Here is a 23,858-nt window from a genome sequence, read left to right as displayed (position 1 = left end):
TCTAGCTAGTCTACTCATGCTGTATGCACTGGCTCGCGATGAATTATACGGAGAATGTCCGATTGGTTTTTTCGACGACTACGTACATATTGAGTTCGACTCAGTCGTTTCTCTCAGGGTACCTCAATATCTTAACCTCATGTAACTTTGTCGGCTCATGCTAGGCTAAAAGAAAAGCAATGAGACAGACAGTGCCACACGGGTACATGCGCTAGCATTGTGCAACTTCTTATGCAGGCCGCAGTTTTCTCTTTGGCCGCAAACATTTCCGATGTTGATACTTGAGCGTGTACAGATCTCCCACGACTCCTGCCATTATAAATTATCACCCATAGGCACCCTGAGGCGGGATTGACCGACTCGTGCTCTACTTTTTCGCTTTCCTTCTCATTGTTTACACCCTGCTATTCGATCCTCAATCCTCCCGTCTATCCCCTGCTAGTGCCTGCTCAGATCCGTAATAATGACCATCCTCGCAAAGTCCTCTGCCGAATTGAGCTTGGAGTCTGTGCGCTCGCTCTATGACCAGCTTTCTGTACACCTTAAGGACCTGTCCGTCCTGCAGGGCATCACTAGACTTCTCTTCTGGGACCAAGAGACCATGATGCCTGCCAAGGCTGCCCCTATCCGCGCCCAACAGGTATTTATTTGTCACAAAAACTGATTCGCTCAATAATTGTCATAGCATCCAATTCGCTTACCAATTGACACGCTCTCTCTTTGCAGCTGAGCGTCTTGGCTGGCTTGACCCACGAGGCAGAGATCTCTCCCGTCTTAGGATCTCTAATTGAGGAGTTCGAGAAGCGCAAGTTGACTGAGGACCTGCACAAGGAATTGAACCCTTATGAGCTCGCGAACATTCGCCTCGCTACCAAAGCCTACAAAGAAAAAACATTGCTGCCTATTGAGCTTGTCAAAGCCATCGCTACCCTGAACTCCGAAGCCGTCATTGCCTGGGCAGAGGCTCGCAAGGAGTCTGACTTTTCCAAGTTTGCGCCGTTCCTCGAGAAGCAAATCAAGATTCTTCGCCAAGCGGCTTCACACAAGATTCAGGACAGGGCCTACGCGGAAGCCCGCAAGATCAACAAGAAAGCTCGCGCGAGCTTGGGCCTTAAGGAGGGCGAAGAGTGTTACAAAGGCTATTACCAGGTCTTGCTCAACACTTATGAGGCTGGATTCAAGGACGCCCACTTGCAGGTCTTGTTTGCGGACTTGAAAAAGAGCATCATTCCCTTGATTGCCAAGATCAAGGCCAAGGAATTTCACCACGACAGAAGTTTTATCCAGGGTGATTGGGATATTCAGAAGCAGGTCGAGTTCTCGACCCGTATCTCCAAAGAGATTGGGTTTGACACTGAAGCCGGTCGTCTCGATGTCTCGACTCACCCCTTCTCCGGTGGCGCTCACCCTACGGATGTTCGTATGACCACACGCTACATCATCGACAACTTTCAGGAGGGCATCACAGGTACTATCCACGAGACTGGTCATTCTCTCTACGAGCAGGGACGCAACAAGGAGTACGACAACCTCCCTGTCTCCCAGTCCCTTTCATTGGGCATCCACGAGTCTCAGTCTTTGCTCTGGTGAGTTGAAGTCCATGGCAGAAAAACTCTAAATGCCCTACCAAGCTCAAATGTACTCGACTCTAAGATGAATTTTCAACCATCACAACCATCATAGGGAACGCATGGTTGGTTTAAACAAGCCCTTCTGGACATATGCTCTTCCTCACCTCAAGGCCCAGTTCTCAGGATCCTCCCATGAGAATCTCCAATCTGCCTCCTTGGAGCAGTTCTACAACGCATTCAACAGAGTTGATCCTGGCTTCATCCGCGTTGAGGCCGACGAGGTAACCTATCCCTTACACGTCATTCTGCGATATGAGATCGAGAAGGCTCTGGTGGAGGGCGACATTTCCGTTGCCGATGTCCCAAGGATCTGGAACGCCAAGATGAAGGAGTACCTCGGTTTGGATGTCACGGAGGATCGCTTAGGATGTTTGCAGGACATTCACTGGGCAATTGGCTACATTGGCTACTTCCCCACCTATACTTTGGGATCCATCTATGCAGTCCAGATTTTCGATGCCGCCAAGGAGGCGATCCCCAATTTGGAGGACCATCTGGCCAAGGGCGAATTCCACGTCCTGAGACATTGGTTGAACAAGAACATTCACGAACAGGGCTCATTGTCAGAGTCGGGTGAAGATCTCATTTATAACTTGACCGGCAGACCTTTGGACAGCTCGCTCTATCTCCGGGAATTGACTGACAAGTATGCCAGGATCTATGATCTGTAAAATGCCATATCCTCTCGGGCAGTGTCGTTTGATTTTGTCTGCTTTTTTTTTTTGCTGTAACTTAGACTAGCAATAAACTTCAGAGCATCGGCGCTATGTTGTTAAGCCTATTATCCTTTGGGGTCAGGACTATACACGTATTGTCTTCTTTATTGAAATAAATCCTGTTCTTGCACCGTGAGTGTCTACTATCTTCGCAAAAGTGAACCAGGGGGAGAAAGAAAAAAGATGGGACATATGTATGGTTCTGACCCTCGGATAATAAGCTTGGATCTTCATGTTATTCGACTCTGCCCGCAAAGAAACCCATCTGACACAGTCACACATATAAGCCCACTAGACAATAAACCTTTTTTTTCCCTGAACTCTAACATTATTGGTCATTTGGTTCAAGCTTAGTTGAGCTGGATCAAAATAAGCTTAAGGAGGGCTGTGCTCTTGATGCGACTCAGACATGGTTCGTGCAGCGACCTGGGAAAGATGGAAGTGCAAGAAACGTTTATCTGTTCAATTGTGCGAACTCCGGACCGGACTGAGATACGGTAGAAGCGAGGCCTTCCGAGGGCAAAGGGGGGCCATCGGCTTAACCTTAGCAGATCTTGACAACAAGGTTACTCTACTAATTGCAACACCCTGTTCAATAAATGTCGCTCGCAATGGATTCATTCCTTTCGATATTTGAAATTTAAAATTAGCAGGTGATTCATGAAGCCTGTAAGAGTTTTTCGTGGAAGAGCTCGGCAAGGTGGGCCTAGGGACAAGAGTATGACTAGGACTAGGACTAGACAAGACTAACAGACTAGTCTAGACACGCGTCCTCTTCATAGATGTCTATAGCTGGCCTCGTACATGTGACCACGGTTCAATCACAGAGATACAAATCTTTGACACTCCCCTTCCTATTTTTGATTGTACCTTTCCTTCATCCCACGAGGAGCATAGTAACTTCGACGAACAATAAATACACATACATACACACCCACACTCCCTACACCCCCTTCGTTCTCGTTGTTAACCAATGGTTGCACAAACCCGCCAGCAGGTAGTCAAGGCTGCTCGCACGGCGGAACAGGCAAAGGTGACAGCAGCAGCAGGCCTTTCGTTTGACGGTTCCGGTCCGAAAGGCAAGAGCAAGATGAAGCAGACCAACAGAAATGCAGATGAGGGAAATGCAGTGATCTCATTGGCACGTCGGACCATCGCTCGAGATGAGCATGGACTTTTGGTAAGCACTCCACCCCCACACCCAGTTGTTTCCTCCTCGGGCAGGGCTGTTAACGACGGGGCTGAGGACATGGAAGTAACCATGGACGAAGCTGAGCACACTCAGAGCGTTGAGGCGACTGAGATCAAGGATCCAGGAGAGGATGCTGCCAATGGCGAAGGCTCTACTGAAGCCATTGCCGGGGATCATCCAGAGGAGAGTGTGCGTTTCGATGACATCGTCGAGGATATCGACGAAGACGACCCAGGTAGTTTCCAAGTGATTCGACGCACCCGCGAGAAGTTCAACAGGGTTCTGGTCCCTCTATCTTCTCTGCGTGGCGAAACAACTGAAGAAAAGCGGGAGGACCTGATGGGGATGCTGAAGGCGGCCGAGGTCAGTGTTTTGGCAAGGATCAAGACAAAGAAATTCGATGGCGAACATCTTTATTCGGTGTCAGTGGAGACAGAGGCTCAAGTTCAGGAGCTGCTAAAAATGAGGACTGAGAATGCGGACGGAGCCCGCGCTTTCATCTTCCGCCGCGCGAATGACGACTGGAGTCAGGACCGCCGTCGACGAACAGTGGAGGTGTGCGGACTTCCCCCACGCATAACGGACACGCTGGTCCGTTTGTCATTGCAGAAATATGGAGAGATCGAGGACATTTCGCGTCACATTTGCAGCCGCGGTATCAAGGTAACCCTTGCAGTGCGTTTCACGTCCCAAGCGGGCATTGAGAAATTGGTAGAAGAGGGCACTACCTCTCTCTTTGTGGGCAATGAACACGCTCGTTTGGGTCGCCTTGGTGCCGTGTCATTGCAATGGAACACGAGGCATGTATGCAAACTGGCGGGCTTGCCTTCTCAGACGAGCCCCCTCGATCTCTCGGATTTGTTGGAACTGAAGGCTATTTACATTGATATACCCAAAGTATTTGTGGATAATCAAATAAAATACCGACGAGAGGCGTATGTTTACTTCAATTCTGAAGAAGACATGAGAACTGCAACAGCCAATCCTATCAAGCTAGGAGACAGGATTTTGGAGTGGTGCAAGACTGGCCACAAAGTTTGTTACTCATGTGGTTCGAGTAGGCATCTCAGAGCCGATTGTACGACGCGTACCGAGAACAAGGAACGATATCTTCATGTGGAGGCGGTGAGGAAATACAGTCAAGGACAGCCGCTGCGAGTGAGTTCTTCGCGGTCGTACGCCAAAGTCGCCAGCACCAACGCTCAGAAGCAACCCGCACAGGCTGCATCAACCAACGCAGGCACCAGTGGCGCCATTGTGGAGGAGACGACGCTCAACACAAACACAGATGTTATTGCCGCGATCCTGGAGCAAATGCGTCAGGACCGAGAGAGAGCTGAGGCCCAGTTCAAGACCATGATGCACTGTATGCAGGAGATGATGAAGATTGTTTGTAGCACCCTCGCACAGACGTTTCAAGCACCGCAAGCAAAGGAAACCCGGCCTGCTCAGGCAGCTACAGCAACGACAACAGGACGATCGTCTAAGGAACGAACAACCGCTCCCGCTATGACATCAAAGACAACGGCACTAACTCAAAAGATAAATGACCAGGACCCGACACAGATGACTCTCCAGCAGCTTTTGGACAAGGCCAAACAACCTGGAGCCTTTCCAACACCACAGAGCAACATGAGCTCACTTCTTGCTGCGTGGCAACTTGTAGCGTCGAACTCCGGACCGCCCCACCATCCGCTACCACCTACACCCGCTAAGAAAATGCAACCGGCCGACTACTCAGGAATTAATAATGAATAATACGCCCAATATGCACTCTCTTCAGAATCAATATGGTACATCGGAAAACACTGCAACGGACATCGGACTTAATGACTACAACGAACACAACACCAACAATAACGTAACAATGGAGCGCACACTTCGAGTTGCGACATACAACATTCGAGGAGCAAATGCTCCAGGAAAACTAGACGCCCTCTGCTTTTGGGCAGAGCACGCGGATATATCCATTCTTGGTTTACAGGAAACAAAATTCGCAACACACAAGGAACGATTTACACTCTCTCGGGAGTATTCACACATATACGACACGCATTGGGGAAGCGCCCCACAAAATCCCGCGGCTTCAGGCGTTGGACTCCTGGTGCGCAAGGACTGGAGCAAATATATCATTCGCAAGACACGACACCGTGGACGCGGTATTGCCATTGATTTTGCATTCAGGAACCGCTGTACACTTCGTGTGATTAATTGCTATATTCCTAGCGACGCACAGCACCACCCGGAAGGTCAGGCCCTGCAACAATGGCTAAAGCAACAGATCAACGAGGCCGTTTTGGGTCACTACAAATATATTTTGTTAGGGGATTTCAATGGCACCATGTCACCTAGCATCGACAGAAATAACAACAATGGGAGTCACCGACCGGACACGCCCCTTTTGCAGTGGATTTCGGAGCAACCATTGACGGATGCGTACAGATCGCTATTCCCGCTCGAGGCCGGCTTCACCTTCGAGGATGTCAGTCGCATAGACATGGTTTTCCTATGTCCAGGGATCTTACCCCGTCTTTTCAACGCGGAGGTGATCGATTTACAGGACCATGTTAAATCGGACCACCAAGCACTGGTAGTGTCCTTAAATCTGTACGCGATATCGCTCCTTGGAGACACATCGGCCAACAAATACAGGAAACCTCAAGGCTTTCGGTTTTGTTTCCGTGAGACATCGAAGGAGGAGTGGACGAACTATGCAGAAGAAACCACGAGAATATTTTCCAGCAGCTCAAGCTTGACAGGTTGGGTATTAGGGACTTGGACGACAATGGCACGGTCCCCAAGGAGGCCCTAGTTCGGATCAACCTGGAACGCACATGGCAATTTTATTCGGCCTCTTTGATGAAAGCAGCAAAGGCGACACTCCCAGGCAGAGTGGTAGGTCGCACCGGTTGTCGCCCAGAGAGAGAAGTCAACATGAGCCACATCATCCGTTCCTTATCCAACCTCCAACAAGCAGCCAAGAGAATGAGGCAAGGACTTTTTGCTGCTCCAGATGTGCAACAAACCCTTTCGCAGGAGGTTAACAGTGCGTTGAATCGGATCGACAAGTATTTTCATCGCATGGAGGAAGCGGAAGAAGCCCCACCAATCGACCGACTAGGAAGCCCCCCTGGACACGGCGCAGTCAAACGACTGGACGCGATGGATAAAGGAGATTGGGAAGAGATGGTCCACTGCTTGCGTAGCGATTCAAGCACAGCAGGCAGCGAGGCTACAAACACGAATTCGAGAAAATATCAATATTCTACTTTCCCGATGGCAATTGGCCCCACGACAGGTTCTCGACAGTGTCCTTGAGAGGACAAATGGCAAAGTTGTTTTGGATCGAATCCAGGTCACTCAGGATGACCACACACAAAATCTTTTGGAGCCGCAGGAAATCAAAGAGTATGTCCGCGATTGGTTCATCAAGTGGCATGGGCCCCGTCCTGCACAGCCTTTGGAGCCTGGGTCCAGATGGGAACAACAGTATCGGCCCAAGGAGTGGATTGACGAGGAGTGGTACTCCACGCTCATGGACCCACCAACGTACGAGGAATTCGAGGAGGCACTGGATGAAGCGCCCAAGTACAAGGCGCCGGGTGCATCAGGGCTATCAAATGACCTATTTCAGAAACAAGGACAAGACGGAAAACACATTTTGTACCAATTGGTCGCAGGTTGTGTCACCCAGGGTCATGTTCCCAAGGATTGGCGCACTGGACGAATTTACTGTATCCCAAAGCAGCAGAATGGTCCGGTAGCATGGCTGATGTCCGACCGATTACGCTTCTAGAGCACGCTAGGAAGATCATGTTTACGATCCTCACTAAGCGGCTCAGTACGATTCTTACCCAGCACAACATCCTCCGAGGTCCAAACTATTCGGTTTTGAAGGGTACGACGACAAAGGATCCCATCCACGCGCTGAATTGTGTCATGGAGGATGCAACAGAGTTCAAACAAGAGCAATGGATTGTTTTCCAGGACATGCGTCGCTGCTTCGACTCGGTCAACTGCCATCAGGACGGCATGCTTCATCGGGCAATGACGCGCTTGAAATTTCCAAAGCCCTTTATTGACCTTTGTATGAAGATCGCTGACACCAAGGTCAATCAGGTTATCACTGATTATGGGGTCACGGAGGAATATCGACCACAGTGCGGATTGGATCAAGGAGGAGTGGAATGCCCCTTTTTTGGCGAATAGCTTACGACGCTCTCTTGTGCGAGGTCATGGAGCAAGGACGTGGATATGCGATGAAAGGTGTTGCACAACCTCTTTCTTTGTCGTGTTTCGCTTTCGTGGATGATACTACATGGGATTGCAGGATCCAGGGAAGATATGCAACATACGCTCGACATTGCAACGTCCTTTCTTCACACTTCAATGGCGTGGAAATCAATGCAAAGAAAACCGTGGTCATGGTTAACCTCCAGGACGCGCAGGACAACACCAAATTGATTTTTGGAACACCACCAGAGGAATTAACACCACTCCCACCTAAGGAAGCAGCACGCGTACTGGGGGTATGGGTTAACTCAGCCCGTTCAACAACACCTACAACTCGCATTTTGGAAACAGAGGTCGCCCGGCTCTGCAATATTATGAGCCGTAAGGCCATCACCGATCGCATTGCAACCACTATCGTCAATAGCGTCCTGATCCCCAAGATTCTGTATCGCAGTACCATTCAAGTCATCTCACCGTCGTGCCTCAAAAAGCTCACGGGGAAGTATACCCAACTAATCAAACGCAAATCGGGCCTGCCTTCGACTACGCCCAACAGCATTCTCTTTCACCGGCACCTCGGAGGTCTCAAACGATTGTCCGACGCTCAAGACGAGGAACAGATCAGTTCACTACATAGCCGACTCAACGATGGAGGTATTGTAGGTGATCTCTGTAGAGCACGGCTCGCTGCGCTTCAGCGACGGGGCGGGCTGGAACAGGTGCCCACGGCTACACCGCTACGTGTCAAACCATACCGTCATTGTCTTATCTCCAACGTGTGTCGTTTGATGGCTGACAGGAACATCACATTTACCCTGAACAATGCTGACGCTCTCGGCGTCCCTCCGACAGCACGGAGCATTATGGACTGGCGCACCCAACCATCAGGAGAAATCGCACGAGGATTTGCGAGTGTTGGTCTTTTTTCAACAGATCAGATCATGGATGAAGATTGGAGGTGCGGCCGTGGTCCTTCCTTCGCAAGCAGCAACGAGCCAAAGGACCATCCAGACAATGGTTTCATGATTTCCAGTCCTGGATCATAGGCGACGATCACCGGCGTAGCTTCATCAGCCAGTGGATTGCAGCAGAACGATGCAGGATAGGCGAATGCGCACACGACTGCCCTCGCTGTGTTGACCAAGTTGTACCCCCGCCACAACAAGAAATCCTGCGAGAGGTGATAGGGCCCCTCACGGAGACCGAGGACAGGCAAGCGAGGCGTACTGCTGAGGATGCTTTGCATACGTACAATATCGCGGTCCGACTCAAGGAATATAGACAGCGACAGCGACGTGAAAAATATAATGGCATGGATGAGGACCAGAAGGTACATGAAATGGAAAAAGCAGCACTCAAGGACATGGATTCACAGCCAACTACCATTCAGGATGCGGCAGCGCTCGCGTCCTTGGCTTCGCCAGCACAAATGATCGATTTCCCATGGGTTGATATTGACCAGGAGACATGGCGAACGATCCGTGAGACTTGATGGAGGATCCCGCCTGGGCTGGAGGCAATTGTCCTTTATTCGGATGGATTAGTGAAGAACGCTGGCTCGGACACAGTCAGCCAATCGTTCGGTAGTGTCTATAGATGCGTCGACGGCTCATTTCAGACGGCTATCTGTGGTACAACGACGGATTACGCATCATCCACCAAAGCAGAACTGGTGGGTCTGCTCGCGACAATTCTGTGCTGTCCCCGGGATCGCAACGCCATTATTCATATCGACAATAGAGCAGTGGTCCAACAGTTTGCGGCGTTAGTTAAGAATCGACATACAGCTACTCCACGACGGCGGTTGAGAGCAGCATATGCCAATTGGTGGGCTGTGATCTACGAGGCGTACGCGCAGCAGGGCAGCAAAGTAAATGTTCAATGGGTTAAAGGACACAGTGGCGATACTGGAAATGAGGCCGCCGACGAACTGGCGGACAACGCACACGACAGTGGGCGACGGCCATGGCAACTGAACACACAATATTTCACGAGCATGAAGACACATACGACTTTCTGCGGTCAGCCAGCGGAGGACGACATTCGCCAATTGATCAAGCATCAGTCTGCAGCCAGAAATCATCATGCATGGACTTGTCAACAACGAACGAAACAATTTATTCAGCAGTGGGAAGAAGTGGAGTGGCGATCCAGCCTTGCTATAATACATGAGAAAAATCCGCCAGGGGGTTTTTTCACCAGCCTTGCGGATTGCAACCATCGGTCCCACAGGATCAAGAAAATCCATGGTATGCTGCCAACCATGCAGTACATGCACAGGTGGAAGCCGAATCTGTATACCACAGACAGATGCCAAGTGTGCCTTACCATGGTGGAGGATGCCCAGCACCTCTGGGTCTGCAAAGTCACACAGAACAGACGACAGGAAGAATGGAGAAAGACACTTGATGGGATTCTAAGTCTTGGACGCACCTTGGTAGATAAGGCGAGGAAAAAGTGGTTGTGCGACATGGAGGAGGCAATCAAGGATGGTCGACAATTCACACGCACCGAACCGAGTTTTACCCCGTGCGAGTTAGACACCCTTTGGTGGAGTCTGCGTGATATCCGGGGAGTGGAAACGATGGTGGATACGCGGGATGATGACTGGATAAGGCTGCTGGAGGAGCGGCGAGACAGGGACAATGGTGGCGAGGACAGAGAGAATGTCCACGAGGAAGAAGGAGAAGGAGTGAGCAGTCAAGAAAACGTACAGCAGGCAGCACCGCCTACCAGGCTATGGACAACGACAGACATATATCACGGGCTCATACCAAAGTTCCTGACAACGGATTGGGCGCTACTCTTGAAGACGTCGAAGAGTATCGCGGCCTACCTGGTTGGACGTTTTGTAGAACGAGTTGAGGCTTTTGGCCGAGAGGAGTTATGGAAGGAGCGATGTAGTGCCACAGTGGCATGGGAAAAGTCTGAGGGCATATGCACGAGGATGAAGAAAGCCGGGGTCCAGGTAGGAGGTGAGACCCAGGGCTTTATGAGACAACAGCCCCAAGAGGAGGTTACGACAGCAGCGAGGAGGAGAGCAGACAGCCGCTTGGTGGACCATCTCCAGGGAAAGGTGGTATTGAACGAGATGGAGAGAGGAAGGAGGATAAAATTCATATTGGCCCGTGATCTTGACTAGGAGAGGACCCATCGGACCCGACAGGTTGCGTAGCGGTTTTGGGCCCCGGCTCAAGTATTAGAAACCATACGACTCAGAATGTGCACCATAGGTATTTGGTTCCTCATTTTACATTAGTTTAGTGGGGGCCTCTTGATAGCTATCTTTAGGTAACTATCGGCCGGCTGACAGTCCAAGCCGAGGCTTGGACAATGCAGCCTGTGGCACGCCTGCACGCCTGGGGGGATCTGGCGTCAAAAAAAAGGCAGATTCCACACACACCTCTATTAGAGAAGATACTTTTCCCGTCCTGCCCGTTCAAAAAAAGATTCTTCTCATTCCAGTAAGTAAATCAAGCGCACTCCTTGCGCACTTACTGTTAATTACTGAGCACTAACTGATTACTAAATCCCATTTATCTTGCTTGGCACATAGAGTTCATTTTCCTACCTTGCCCTGTCGACACTACACAATGGATACGCCTCTTGCATGCTTTCTCTCCTTGAACTTGACCACGTCCGATCTCGGCAATGGTAACCAAACCACACCGGACGATACGACTGTCAAGGTCATTGTGGAAAACATAACGAAATCGAAGGGAGACGATATTATACACAAGCCGTTGGTACATTGGGTACATTGGATACATTGGGACGATATACGATGGGGGTGGCAACGCCACAGTATGTGTTCGAACAAAGGGTGGCTAGGGTTTGTAACTTGAATATCAAAAACGAAAACCAGTTGAGTCTTCCGCCTTTATAGGGTTGAGCACTGGGGCTGTAGAGGGAATACTGGATACGTCCGATACTCCAACATGAAGATTCACAGAGACACACCGGTATGCGACATACCTGCCGATGGTTTGGAAATCCTCATCATGTATATTACGGCGGTGCGCGACAGGAATCATCCGTCATACTTGCTGTGGCATGTAAGCAGGCGAATGATCGGCAACTTCCGACTCTTTCATTCGATGTTCTACATTGGGTCCTGCAAAGCCTGCGATTTGAGGAATATGTTGTTGGTGACACTAAATATCGCCGAAATGGTCACAGCACCATCGAGCTCTGTCTTCTCTATGCACCATCAAACCAGGCAGTACTATCTTAATTTTATCTCCTTGACGAAGATAATGGACAACCGGGTGGCCATCGAGGTGTCAAAGGGATACGATGAATTCTTCTCGTATAGTAACGAAATTCTTCACCTGAAACGGCTGAACCGGTACAATACCCTATCCCTCAAGCTTCTCGCTGTTACTTCAACTGCATTTGCTCTCGCTGTATCTGCATGATCTTATACTCGATGCTGTTGTGTCAGAAGGATGCCGGCCTGACTAGGAATCTAGGTCGGTTTTCGGATATAGATTTCAATGCATTTGTCGACGTCCCGGAGGAGGAATATCTGCTGGACTACAAGTTCTGCGAAATGAGTTCCTATTTAAGGATGACACAGCTATTGAAAGACATTAAAAGCGTGCGGTGGGGCTTTCTACGAGACTTCCGTTATCAAGCGTCGGCATCTCCTATAAACTTTAGTATCGCTATCTTTTCATTTATATCTGAATGCTGAGATTACGACCATCGCTTTGGATGTACAGATTTCCCAACAGAACAGCAGGCCCATAAACCATCTGTTTCTGTAAAATCCAGCCTTTAACCTGACAATCGACAGCATGGGGAAAAGGGAGCAAACCCTACAACAAAGTGCTTAAACTCAGCGAGTCGTACACTGTTGCAGAACCCTACGCGTAAACCAAAAAAAGTGTGAGCGCACTCTGTTTTTATTTTATATTTTTTTTTTTTTTTTTTACCTTTGCTACACTTTCCATACACCACACACGGCGACTTCGAGTAGAGTACTCCACATGGGCAATGGACCATGCTTTTGGTTACGGTTTTGTAAGCAGCATGATGTGTCTCCCTGTGAGGTATCTCTGCGGAGATGAAGCGGTCGTAGGCATCCGTTGTGCGAGGTCACTCTTGAGGATCCATGATGAGCAATAGGTGAACATGGGGAAGGCCGCGCTTCTGAAATTTGGTCACGTAAATGAACGCGTTGACCTTTCCAAAGATCCCATTTTCCCTGTCAAGACCTTCAGAAGGCCTCAAAGCTTGAGTCGGAATACTCGAGCGACCAAGTCTGGTCGGTCGGACGCTTTCTGGTTGCTGATGAGCTCTCTGGTGATCTCTGGCTAGGCCGGGTTGCGCGCGAAAGTAACAAAGCAGTTTGGAGAAGACGTCGCTCGCACAATGGCCATGACATCCTGATACAATTGACGCATATGCCGCGGACCGCCTGTGAAGCTCGAAGGAAGCACAGCACGCTTACCAACGGTTGAGGGAGTGCCATCTCCAGACATAAACTCGTCCTTTAAGTCTGCAGAGGACTTGAAGAAATAGAAAAAGATGAGTTGATGGCCCATAGACCACTGGCATATCAATCTGCTAAATAACATAGCGACTTACCGCTCTATAACTCGGCTCTTATCGTGTCCTGGTTGAATCGTAAAAAGCTTAGACGACTCGATTCCGTAACGGAATACATGTCGACGACAGACTGTTGGGAAAGTCGTACAGCTTGGAAGATGTGCTTGCCACCGTTGTCGCGATAGAAAAGACGCTAGGCGAAGTAGTCCCTTGCCGTCACTTTCTTGTCAGACTCATGTCGAAATATACCGAGACCGTAGCCATCATTTCCAGCATGAAATAACAGTGGGTATGCCAGCGGCCAGTGCGAAGGATGTAGTGCGAACACTTTCTGGAGACGAACGCTTCCTTTCGCTTCTACCACTATGTCGCGGTCCGTGAAGCGCTCTATTCCATCTCCTGGAAAAATTGCAGAGATATCATTGGCGTGTTCAGAAGGAAGATTATAGCGCCGCTTATCGTGAGTCCTGGCGCTGATAATCCTCAGGGTTACATTGCTCCTTGGCGTCATCGCCGTCCTCAGGGCCCGTGTCGTGCCTGGGTCTCTTGGCCGGTCTCTTGCTGCAAGGGGGGCCGTTGCGAGTGTGAATCTGGCCGCAGTGAATGCGCTTTGCCATGTTGGATAATCAGGAGGAATCAATGGAAGAATGACTGTGGATGCTGATGGCAGGAAAGGATAAAGGATATAGGTAGATTGTGATAGCGAAATCGACGGCGGAGGAGAGAGAATGCATCTTATACACGGTCATCTGTCGGAACAACCTCGTTGCTCAGGTAGCGCTGTGTTGCGCCAAAGAGAGGGGCCTAAAAACCTGTTTAGGCCAAGGAAGCGGTTTATTTCTCTGTGTGGTTCTGAAGGAACGGGAGTTGTACGTAACTACCGCTTCGCTTGTAAGCACCGTGACAACCTTGTTGCTCAGATGTGCAGTCAGGTCGCGACCGTGACAATCTCGCTGCTCAGGCGGCGCTGTGTTGCGCCAAAAATAGGGGTCCAGAAACCTGTTTAGGCCAAGAAAGTGGTTTACAATGCTAGGCTCTTCTTAGGGAGCGGGAGTTGTAAGTTGTAACTAGAATTGAAGATGGATATTATTGGTGCGATGCACGCGTGAGCATTGCTTCTCGCATGAATATATTACAATTCACCTCACGACCTACACCGATGCGCGTGTGAATAAAGCAATGTAGCACAAACTCCCACGAATCACGTTCATGAGCACTTTTCATCAATCTTGCTCAATGACACTCCATGTCGCAACATAGATTAGTCTACCTCAGCCGTTCTCACATAGACTACAATAGGTAATTTCAATCCACCCGTCTCAACCTTTCAGCTTTGAACAGAACCAAATGCTCTGCGCTGGAGGGAACAGTTCAGCAAGATTCGCTTTTACGACAACAAGAAGAGCCTTACTCAAACTGGCGAAGGCGGCAATTGCATTCTTTGATCTGTCCTCGTTCTCACTTGATAAATACCCTCCTCTTTTTGAGTGTCTCTTTCATTTCGCCCACTATCAAACTCGACCATCCTCTTACTTCATTTCATGTGCATAAAATGACAGAGAAGAATTGCGACGCAGCTTCACTACCTTCCTATCCCAGTCCCCTCAAACCAACTATCCATACTGCTTTCGATTCTCGCCCAAGAGTAGGCTGCATCACCCTTTACATCGGCGGCAGAATCCAAATCATAGGCCTGCCTCAAGAGCTTACCGGCCCCACCATCAGTCCACCACCTCCACTTTGGGACCTATCCAAAGGGAAAACGACGTCTTTGGGGCCTACGAATTCGAACTATTAGGGAGCAGCTTTTGGATCTCGATTAATCACGCCGCTGAAAGGATCAAATCCAGCAAGCTGATTCTTGCATTACTAAGATGCATGATCGAACACGGATGGAACTTGATCCAGGCTACTCCTGCGTCGAGGCTCCCGTTTGAGTCAGCCTCCTTGTTTTTTGAGCAATCGTTAGTTTCCGTCGGCGTTGTTAGACCTGATGAGATGTTTGCTATCAGTTTTAATAAATCGGATCGGATACGGCTCGTTGACGCACCAGATTCTATTGTGCCTCTGCCTTCGGCAACAAATGCAGCAGGCAGAACAGCAAACACGGGAACAACAGCGACAATCGGAAGAGGAGCGGCGGCGGGCAGAACAGCAAGAGAGTGACCGACAGCGGCAGCTGGAAGAGGAGCGGCAGCAGGAGAAGCAACAGCAGGAGGAGCAACAACGCCTGCGGGACATCGAGAGACGGGCTCGATACAGAGAAGAACGACGAAGACGACGCCATTTATATCGTAGATATATGAATGTGGATGCAGAGGCGTGTATAGACCACTTGCATGAGGATGCGCACAAGGCGGTGGACAATATGACGACACCTGTTCGCCAACCATTGCCGGCAGTATCAGATGAAATTGAGCGAGATTTACTGGGATTGGCGCTCCAGGTACCAACAATCCAGCAAATTCGGACAGCTAGGAGACGTTTGCAAACACATCGAAGGCTTCACTTCTGCTCGGATGGGTCAGTGATTCACAACGGCACAGAGCAGGCCAGTGCAGCATTCGGAGTTGTCGTTTCTGTGGATGGTGGTCCCTACACAACGGCGTTCAGTGGACGGGTCGGGGGATACGCGTCGTCAACAATTGCAGAGATGTGTGGGCTCTTAGCAACAATTCTTATCAGCCCAAGGGAAGAGAACGTCGACATCTACATCGACAATCTCACAGTCGTCAACAATTTCAAGGAGTTGGTGCAGCAGCGGGATTCAGCAACAGCAAGGCAGCGTTTGAGATCTGCAGATGCACAGTGGTGGGCGATGGTGCATTATGCCTTCTTGCAACAAGGACAAGGTATATCTGTGCATTGGGTACGAGGACATGCTGGACACCGTGGCAACGAGGCTGCAGACACTGTTGCCAAGGCAGCACATGGGATCGATACAGGACTATGGAGGCTAGACGCAACGCAGCACCATGATTTGAAATGCCACGCACAGTTTGCAACGCACAGTGCAGACCTGGACTTGAGGAGGATACTGAAGTTGCAGTCCGCGGTACGGCACCATTATCAGTGGACATTGCAGCATCGAACGAGGACCTACATCAAGGATTGGCGGTCGGTAGCATGGGCGCCCACGCTACGGATCTTACACGATAACAACCCGCCAAAGCGCTTATACACCAGCCTGGAAGACTGTCGTTTACGTTCGCACAGGATCAAGAAGCTGCATGGAGATTTGCCGACATTGCAGGCGATGAAGAAACGACATCCAGATACCTACCAAACGGACATATGTCGTAGGTGTGAGAGGGAACCAGAGACGAACGATCATCTTTGGCGTTGTTCAGCTACCTTGTGCGACCAGCGACAAGAGTGGAGGGACGCGGTGAAGGAAGTGGAGTTGAATGGATATCGTGCATGGAGACAGGCAGTGCGAAAATGGGAACAGGAGAGAGAGGAGGCCGAACGGAAGGACAAGCCCTTCACTGCGACTTGTCCCAACTTCTCGGCAACAGGAACGAAGGCTATCTGGGAGTCAATGCAGTGGATTCAGGGGACGGCGGAAAGGCGAGGGACATATCGGGTTGCGGAAGAAGAGGAGCCGGAGAGTGAGGCAGATTGGGAGGTCAAGGACTTATACCGAGGTTTGGTGCCAACGGGACTCATTGAGACCTGGAAGCAGCTATTTACCACCACTAAGTGGATTGCGACGATCATGGTGACAAAGTTCGTGAGCAGGATCGAAGAATTTGGCAGGACCAAGATATGGAACAAACGATGCGAGGACACTGTCGCCTGGGAAAAGTCAGTTGGAATCACCTTCATGAGCAAACGCGCCGGAGGACGCAACGGTGATCGGGGACACCAACGTAGTGTTGGTGATTTCTCTGATTTGAAAGGGAGACGGTTACTTGCAACGGAGATCCAGGAAGGTAGACGGACCGCGGATTATAGGGTGCTACAGCATTGCTTGGGGCGAGGGAAGTTGGACATAATGGAGGGGTTATTCGGTTTAAAAACAACTTTATTAACATTGGATCTGGATTAGGAGACGTGTATCGCGCAACAGGTCACGCAGGAGTTAGGTTAGGCTAGCTATGCGACATGGGTTATGAATTTGACGCCTCAAGCCAACATAGTTGGTAGGGGATGCGGCTCTGCCGTGCATGGAAGGCATCTATGGCTTCAAGGCCTTTGCGGACCATGCGTCTTGTGCTCATGGGGATTTATGTTAATAAAAAAAAAAAAAAAAAAAAACAGATTCTATTGTGCCTCTGGTCCGGGATACGATCAAAATGCATTGGAAGGGCGACATTGGGTAACGGCAGAGAATGCTAAACATGCAACCTTCAAGTCATGCTGGTAAACTGTCGAAATTACAGCTGAAATTAACACCTCTCTCTCTCTTCAACTCCATTTTCCAAATAGGATCCAAAAAGAAAACGAGGACTTTGGGTCGCTCGAGTTCAAGCTGAAGTCATGGCCGTTTCGCACCCTTGGTGAGGAGTCTGTCAATGCGCGGACAATGCTGAGCCAGATGATGGTCAGTATTCGGACCATGGGGTACAAGCTTTATTCGACTATCGATTCCAGTGGGGTACATGTAACCCCGGATCTAGAGACTTGGGTATTCCGAAAAGTGGGATCAGCCTGGTCGTAGAATGATAGATAGGCATAGATGGAAATGTAGAGGTATTGGCCCAGTTCAAATGCGGAGGGTATATAGATATTAAAGTGAGAGATCAAAGAACGCCACCGAGACACAGTATTTTAAACACAAACTAGCAGAACTTCCCGTGGCATACGCCACGGGTCCGAGACAAAAAATAAAATAGCTTAATTGCACGTTCAACACATTTCTACAGACGATATTCCGGGTATAAATGCCCTCCCTTCCATCTATGGCGCCAATTTTGACCAGAACCTTGAAGCTATCTCGGTGTTTGCAACGCGAGAAGCTGACATACAGCTGCCCAGCACCAAAGATGCGCTGAGGAAGGTAAACACCAACGTGGTCAAGTGTTTGTCCTTGTGCCTTGTTAATGGTCATGGCAAACGCAGGCTTGACAGGAAATTGGATCCTAATGAGCTTGATTGGCGTAGATCCGTCGTCCAGGGTCGTGAGAGGTATGCGCGGAATAAGCACCGTTCGATTCTTGAAGTCACCGTTAAGAATCTCGGCACTGATGTATCTTCGACGGAGTGCTCGAACAATCAGACGGGTACCATTGCAGAGGCTGGATTTGCCGTCCATGTTTCGAAGGAGAATGATGGGCTGGCCCACCTTCAACAGCAACTCGTGGGGAGGCATACCTGGAGGATTGAGGGAATTCAGGTATTCCACAGGATACGCGGCGCCGTTGACATCATCCGCCATTTTATCCTGGCTGTAGTAAATCTGTCCCTCACCTTGACCCTCACTAATAAGCATCTGGGTTGCCATAGTATTCACTCTGTCAACATCAGCATTTAGTGTCATCAATATAGCCCGATCTTCCAAAAGGGCTGGCTGCAAGGGAGCGGTCACAATGTCAGGGTAAATCCCCCTGATGAACTGCTTTTCGGGAGGGTTGTCCCTGGCGACGGGGTCGGATGGGTTGAAGACAAACTGATCTGGAATCCTGACCAAATCATCGTATAGTCCTGAAGCCACTGTTGGCTCCGCGCCATTGCCAATGTCGAGCAGCCATTTTGCAAAAGGCTGGTTGAGCGGGTCTCCCTTTGTTCGTATGTTCTCTCTAAGAGACAATATCTGTACGTGCGGCCAGATCTTTCGAGAGTTCTTGAGGCAGGCATCTTCAATCTGGCTAGGGGTTTCTCGAGGTACCACAGGCGAGGCCTGTAAGGAGATATCACTTTTAGTTCTACTTTTCTCTGGTTTTCTTCCTTTATTCCCCCTTCCCTTGGTAACTGCATATCGCCAAAGCTAGATAAAAGGTATCCGTGGAAGGTAATCTGTGATTGTATGTTTCACACGACAGAGCGGCCAACATTTTGAGGGAACTGGCCAGCGATATTGCCTTGAGGAGTGTAACGGCAGACGATATATTTCGAGGGCTGCGGGAAAATTGCACCAGCGGGGCAAGAAGCCATGGCGCACGTAACTTGCTGTGTATTCTTCCACACTACCTGCGTAAATTGTCCTATGCCATATTATAAATATTTGATGTTAGAAAGAACAATAAGCTGGCACACGCCGTGTTGAGCCAAGTCGGGGACTCCTGACGAAGATCAAGATCTCCCTTACCAGTGGCCGCACTGAATCCGGGATTGTTGTAGTTATAGTTAGAAGATTCTGCCATCCAGGCGGCCACAGCGTCCTTGATGCCAGTATTTGGGTTTGAGCTAGCGTAAATGTTTTCGCCATACTATGTTGCATTGGTAGAAAGTCGTTATTAGTTTATATGTGCACTTCAGGGCATGAGGGTGAGACGGCATACGCAAAAGATGCAAGATCGATGATAGCCTATATACTTACCTGACTTTCAGCATTGCTATGTGCAAACTTACACATTTGAACATACTGAACAGTAGCAGAATATAACGCTGGGGTCCACTGTAGGGCTCTGGCGCCGTACCGCGCACGAGCCTGATTGTGCTCAGCGAGAACTTGATCGGACCAAGCATCGGCAGAAACAGATGGTGTATGGACACTAAGGAAAGCTAAGCCGACGAGAAAGAGGGACGAAATGTTGATCATTTTCAGCATCTGAAGTGGTGGTGTGGTAGGGTGGTAATATGAGGAGAATGGTTTTGCGTTGCGGGCTATTTATTCATTCCATGCTGCCTCTGGTCCTCTGATGCCCCTATGCAGTGTCTTTTTTTATTGTAGATGCGAGTGCATTGCTTCTTAGATTGTTCTGATGGACTTCGAAAGAAGGGACTCTTCAGAAGTATGCGAATAAAAAAAAGGGATGAGGGAACAGGGCTCCTCTATATTGTTCAGTAGACTAAAGCTTACAGCTTCCCCTGTTCTCCTTGAGAGAGGAACTGCTTTGCTTGATTGTTAGTCCTTTAACACGGACGTTGACGTTTATTTCTTTATATTTCATAAGCATCATATATATTGAATCTGTCAAAAGTCTCAGAGACCCCGAAGATAACCCAGCAAGGGCACAGAGGCCCTTTTTTTGAGATAGGAGGCTTGCTTGCGAATACGACTACCCCTTTTTTCACTCCTTATACAACGACTGTTGATTGATCTAAGTAACCTTTTCAGTTACATTCCTGCGCTCAGTGTTCATTATAGTGCTCTTCTCCTGCATATCTATTTGTTTCCCTTATCGTGTACAACAGATTTTAGCAGCTACTAGGCCTGTTCATCAAACCACACCTGCTGCATCGCCAGATGCGACAAAAAATTTCGAGTATTCACAAACGTTTGTACACGAGCTCAAAGGTTTGTGAGCTGGTTGGTGGAATGCACAACAGAGGGACATGAACCCCTTTTATGTCTTGTCTCCTGAAGAAGCTTAAAAATACTCGGGGGATCATGCACCATATGTATACCGCCTCGGTTGAGTGAAGGGGCTCTGAACAGGGTCTTCGAGTACTTTGATCAGATGTACAGCCAAGAAAGGGGCGCCATCGTCTTTTTGTGCCCTTATATTATTGTACCTGCGGTAGCGAAGCGAAAACTTGGCGAAGGTTGACAGCTCGGCTTACTGGGCTAAGGACCGATTCAACACTGAATCGATCGATCAGGCGTCCTTCATCGCGCCCTTAGCTGGCAGAGTCGAATAACATGAAGACCCAAGCAGCTTATTATCTAGCCAGCTCATCCCTATCAATTATACCCTCGGTTAGACCAATCGTCAGCAAAACACCTGCAGCAGCAATACCGCACCGCGCAAGCAATCCAGCGTCAACAGCAGGGCCCTCGAGCTCGAATGATAATGAAGTGGATGGCAAGGGTCTCTGGAATAAAAACGGGATGAATACGCTTGTCAACTGGATCACGGATGCTGACAGTTATGATAGCTACTTTGGCAAGCGACTGGCCGACGTCACCTTGAGCCACTTGCAGGAGGAGATTGCACAGCACATCAACCAACAGAACATTAGCAAAGGGAAACTAGGTACACTTTCATGGACCAAGGGCATGGTGAAGTCCAGAATGGAGTATCTGAAGAAGAAGTACGACATTGCCTCGACAGAGCTGAAGAAAACTGGCGCAGGAAACACAGAAGAGGGAACGCTTATGGACCTTGTGCGAGACATCTGCCCTTGTTACGAGAAACTGAATGCTGTATTTCATGGTACACTTGCACGAGACCCACCGAAGCCTCATCGATCACTCGTCTCCCCTCCAAACAATGGCCCGATATCGACCATTTCACGAATCTCAACAGCCCCAGTATCCCCTGCACCATCGGCAACCCTTAGGGTCATAGACCACATTGACAGTGAAGATGACATGGCGGACGACATTTCTGAGCACAATCTTACTGAATGTATGGCGTGTGGATCTTTACTTAATACTATTGAAGCATTAATACCCAGAACCTACTAACACCTTTCGCTATCCATTACCGTGCTTTAGCACAGCAAGCGACAACGAGTAGTGACATGAGTGAGCAAGGAGAACGCGATAAAGGGTCGGCCAATAAATGTCGTAAGCCCAACAAGTTGAAAACAGCCGAAGAACTTTATAACAACTTTGACAACCTCATAGATGCTGCCATTGAATTAAGTCGCGCCCAAGTTAAGAAAATGAACCACAGTAGCCAGGACTTTAATCGAAGGGCGGAGTTAGCAGCACAGAGAGAGGCGGCCATGATCCAGAAGGAGAGGTTACTGGAGGAGTCAATGACCCAACGACAGAAGGCGCTGGAGGAAAAGCTATCGGCAATAGAGAAGAGACATAACGAGATGTTGGGCGAGCGGGCTCAATCACTGGAAAGGATGATGCAGCGGCGTCTCGAGGAGCTTATAGAGGAGAAAGCCGATTTCAAGCAAGAGAAAGCCGATTTCAAGCAGGAGAAGGCCGAGTTCAAACAAGAAGTGGCCCAGTTTAGAGCCAGGCGTGATGAACTTCTCTGTGAAAACGCAGCTATGAAGAGAGAGCTCAAATTGACGACGGCAAAGGCGGCGATACTGTAATAAATGGTCCTTAGTACCTACGGTTTTCTATTCGCAAGAACTAATGTCATCAGTCTATCTCTTTTTGCTGCTCCCAGTCGTCGCAGCTCTTGATCTTGTCCCTCCTGAGCCTCATCTAAGTTTCCATCCCCTCCAATTCTTTCAGGTTCTTCATCCAAGTCGTTCTACGGAGCGTCGTTGCGTATAAAATTGTATAGAATCACGCATGCCAAGATCCAATCGGAGGCTTTCTCTACCTCTTCCTTCTTATTGATTTTGATAGGTAAATTCTGCAAAGACTGAATCTTCAGCTTGAGCATGCCAAAAGCATTCTCGATGATAGTGCGCGCAGCACCATGGAGTCGATTGAATTTCACTTGCCGGCCGGTTGCATCCTTGTATCGAGGAATCAGCGTAGGCAAAACAGGATAGGCAGCGTCGGCAAGTTGATACTCGTCCCCTTGAAAGAGACGATCCGAGTGGCAGAAAAGAGTGGTGTCCTTATAGTCAGTGAAGAAAAATATGAAGTGTCCCCGATGGTCACAAACAGCGGTCCTTCCCATAGCGTATTCGCATTTTCGAGTGTTCCAAGCGATTGTTTTCCATGCTGGAGCCGGTTCAAAAGGAAATGGGAAACCCCTTTTTCCCTCGAACCATCGACTTACCTCTCGTTTCCTTACTTGATCTGGCTATACTACGAACTGGGGCATGAATCCGTTGAGCGCCTTGATAAACCGCCATGTGTCCTCTTGAACCGCTCCTCGGTTGACGCCAAAGATCCATGCAACCTTCTCGATCGGTAATCCTCTGGTTCCGGGACGAAACAGCTCCACTTTCAGGTAGGTTATGCTTTTTTCCTCTGGGAGCTGCCTATCAGCGGACCGGAAGCGTTGGTTATTCCTGATCATTCCTAATATTCGGTTGAACTGGTCAGGAGTGAGCCGTACAATGTCCTTGAAATAGTTAGGGTCATAACTCATAAGGACTCTGTCCCTCAAACCTGTTAAAAAGGGAATCTGTGTCCTGGGTTTGAGGTATCGGGTCTGGTAAAGTTGCACTAGCATGTTGAAATACAACTCAAGCACGAAAGGATAGGTTACCCATTCCTGCTCGAGAGATTCGAGGTATGTCACGGAAGCCTCGACATAACCATCCTCATAAATCCTGATGAGCCTTTGTCGAGCTATGAGTCGTTCCCTGGGCATAGGATGGTGGTTGGGAAGCAAGAGGAGAGGATTGATAAAGGATGGGCATGCTCTTGGCCTCGTGTATACAGGCACTAGTTTGGTTTTGAAGCCAATAATATCTTTGTGCTCGCAGAATTCTGCAAACTGTAGAAGTCTTACTGAACGGGCCTCTGGTTGACAGTAGACAAATACGACCGGAGCCTTGGAAGAGATGGATATTGCGTGGGCCATTAGTCTAATAATGCGCGGTAGAATTTTTTTT

At 49.2% G+C, this 23,858-nt stretch overlaps 8 protein-coding genes across 8 annotated transcripts; 5 read left to right on the top strand and 3 right to left on the bottom strand.

The window, feature by feature from the left end:
- Window positions 1-293: 293 nt before the first annotated feature.
- Window positions 294-2,647, top strand: BC939DRAFT_456099 (M32 carboxypeptidase Taq metallopeptidase peptidase). The gene is made up of 3 exons (XM_051556286.1): window positions 294-640; window positions 727-1,586; window positions 1,684-2,647. The coding sequence occupies exons 1-3, from the start codon at window positions 464-466 to the stop codon at window positions 2,300-2,302; spliced, it is 1,656 nt and encodes a 551-aa protein (XP_051410690.1). The 5' UTR covers window positions 294-463; the 3' UTR covers window positions 2,303-2,647.
- A 673-nt stretch (window positions 2,648-3,320) lies between these two features.
- Window positions 3,321-4,379, top strand: BC939DRAFT_456097 (uncharacterized protein; the record flags this gene model as incomplete). The annotated part of the gene is made up of 1 exon (XM_051556285.1): window positions 3,321-4,379. A coding segment is annotated over one exon (1,059 nt), but the record flags the coding sequence as incomplete, so codon positions are not given.
- Window positions 4,380-11,365: 6,986 nt separating this feature from the next.
- BC939DRAFT_504510 (uncharacterized protein) lies at window positions 11,366-12,190 on the top strand (the record flags this gene model as incomplete). Its single annotated transcript, XM_051560537.1, has 2 exons — window positions 11,366-11,514; window positions 11,659-12,190. 2 exons carry the CDS (start codon window positions 11,366-11,368, stop codon window positions 12,188-12,190), a joined length of 681 nt encoding a protein of 226 aa, XP_051410688.1.
- Window positions 12,191-12,592: 402 nt separating this feature from the next.
- On the bottom strand, window positions 12,593-13,942 carry BC939DRAFT_478432 (uncharacterized protein; the record flags this gene model as incomplete). The annotated part of the gene is made up of 5 exons (XM_051558770.1): window positions 12,593-12,640; window positions 12,710-12,780; window positions 13,228-13,340; window positions 13,365-13,455; window positions 13,819-13,942. 5 exons carry the CDS (start codon window positions 13,940-13,942, stop codon window positions 12,593-12,595), a joined length of 447 nt encoding a protein of 148 aa, XP_051410687.1.
- Window positions 13,943-19,190: 5,248 nt separating this feature from the next.
- Window positions 19,191-20,075, bottom strand: BC939DRAFT_456042 (CAP domain-containing protein). Its single transcript, XM_051556284.1, has 3 exons — window positions 19,807-20,075; window positions 19,576-19,696; window positions 19,191-19,471 (listed from the first exon to the last, which is right to left on the bottom strand). The coding sequence occupies exons 1-3, from the start codon at window positions 20,035-20,037 to the stop codon at window positions 19,299-19,301; spliced, it is 525 nt and encodes a 174-aa protein (XP_051410686.1). The 5' UTR covers window positions 20,038-20,075; the 3' UTR covers window positions 19,191-19,298.
- A 997-nt stretch (window positions 20,076-21,072) lies between these two features.
- Window positions 21,073-21,713, top strand: BC939DRAFT_478430 (uncharacterized protein; the record flags this gene model as incomplete). The annotated part of the gene is made up of 2 exons (XM_051558769.1): window positions 21,073-21,406; window positions 21,427-21,713. The coding sequence occupies 2 exons, from the start codon at window positions 21,073-21,075 to the stop codon at window positions 21,711-21,713; spliced, it is 621 nt and encodes a 206-aa protein (XP_051410685.1).
- Window positions 21,714-22,071: 358 nt separating this feature from the next.
- Window positions 22,072-22,815, top strand: BC939DRAFT_456040 (uncharacterized protein; the record flags this gene model as incomplete). Its single annotated transcript, XM_051556283.1, has 2 exons — window positions 22,072-22,341; window positions 22,776-22,815. A coding segment is annotated over exon 1 (234 nt), but the record flags the coding sequence as incomplete, so codon positions are not given.
- A 283-nt stretch (window positions 22,816-23,098) lies between these two features.
- On the bottom strand, window positions 23,099-23,827 carry BC939DRAFT_478429 (uncharacterized protein; the record flags this gene model as incomplete). The annotated part of the gene is made up of 1 exon (XM_051558768.1): window positions 23,099-23,827. The coding sequence occupies one exon, from the start codon at window positions 23,825-23,827 to the stop codon at window positions 23,099-23,101; it is 729 nt and encodes a 242-aa protein (XP_051410683.1).
- Between the last annotated feature and the right edge of the window lie 31 nt (window positions 23,828-23,858).

Source organism: Gamsiella multidivaricata, assembly GCF_025024155.1.
Source record: "Gamsiella multidivaricata strain RSA 2152 chromosome Unknown BC939scaffold_46, whole genome shotgun sequence".
Classification (NCBI taxonomy): Eukaryota; Fungi; Mortierellomycota; class Mortierellomycetes; order Mortierellales; family Mortierellaceae; genus Gamsiella; species Gamsiella multidivaricata.
Note: the sequence above shows the minus strand (reverse complement) of the source record. Positions and strands in the feature narration are given on the sequence as shown.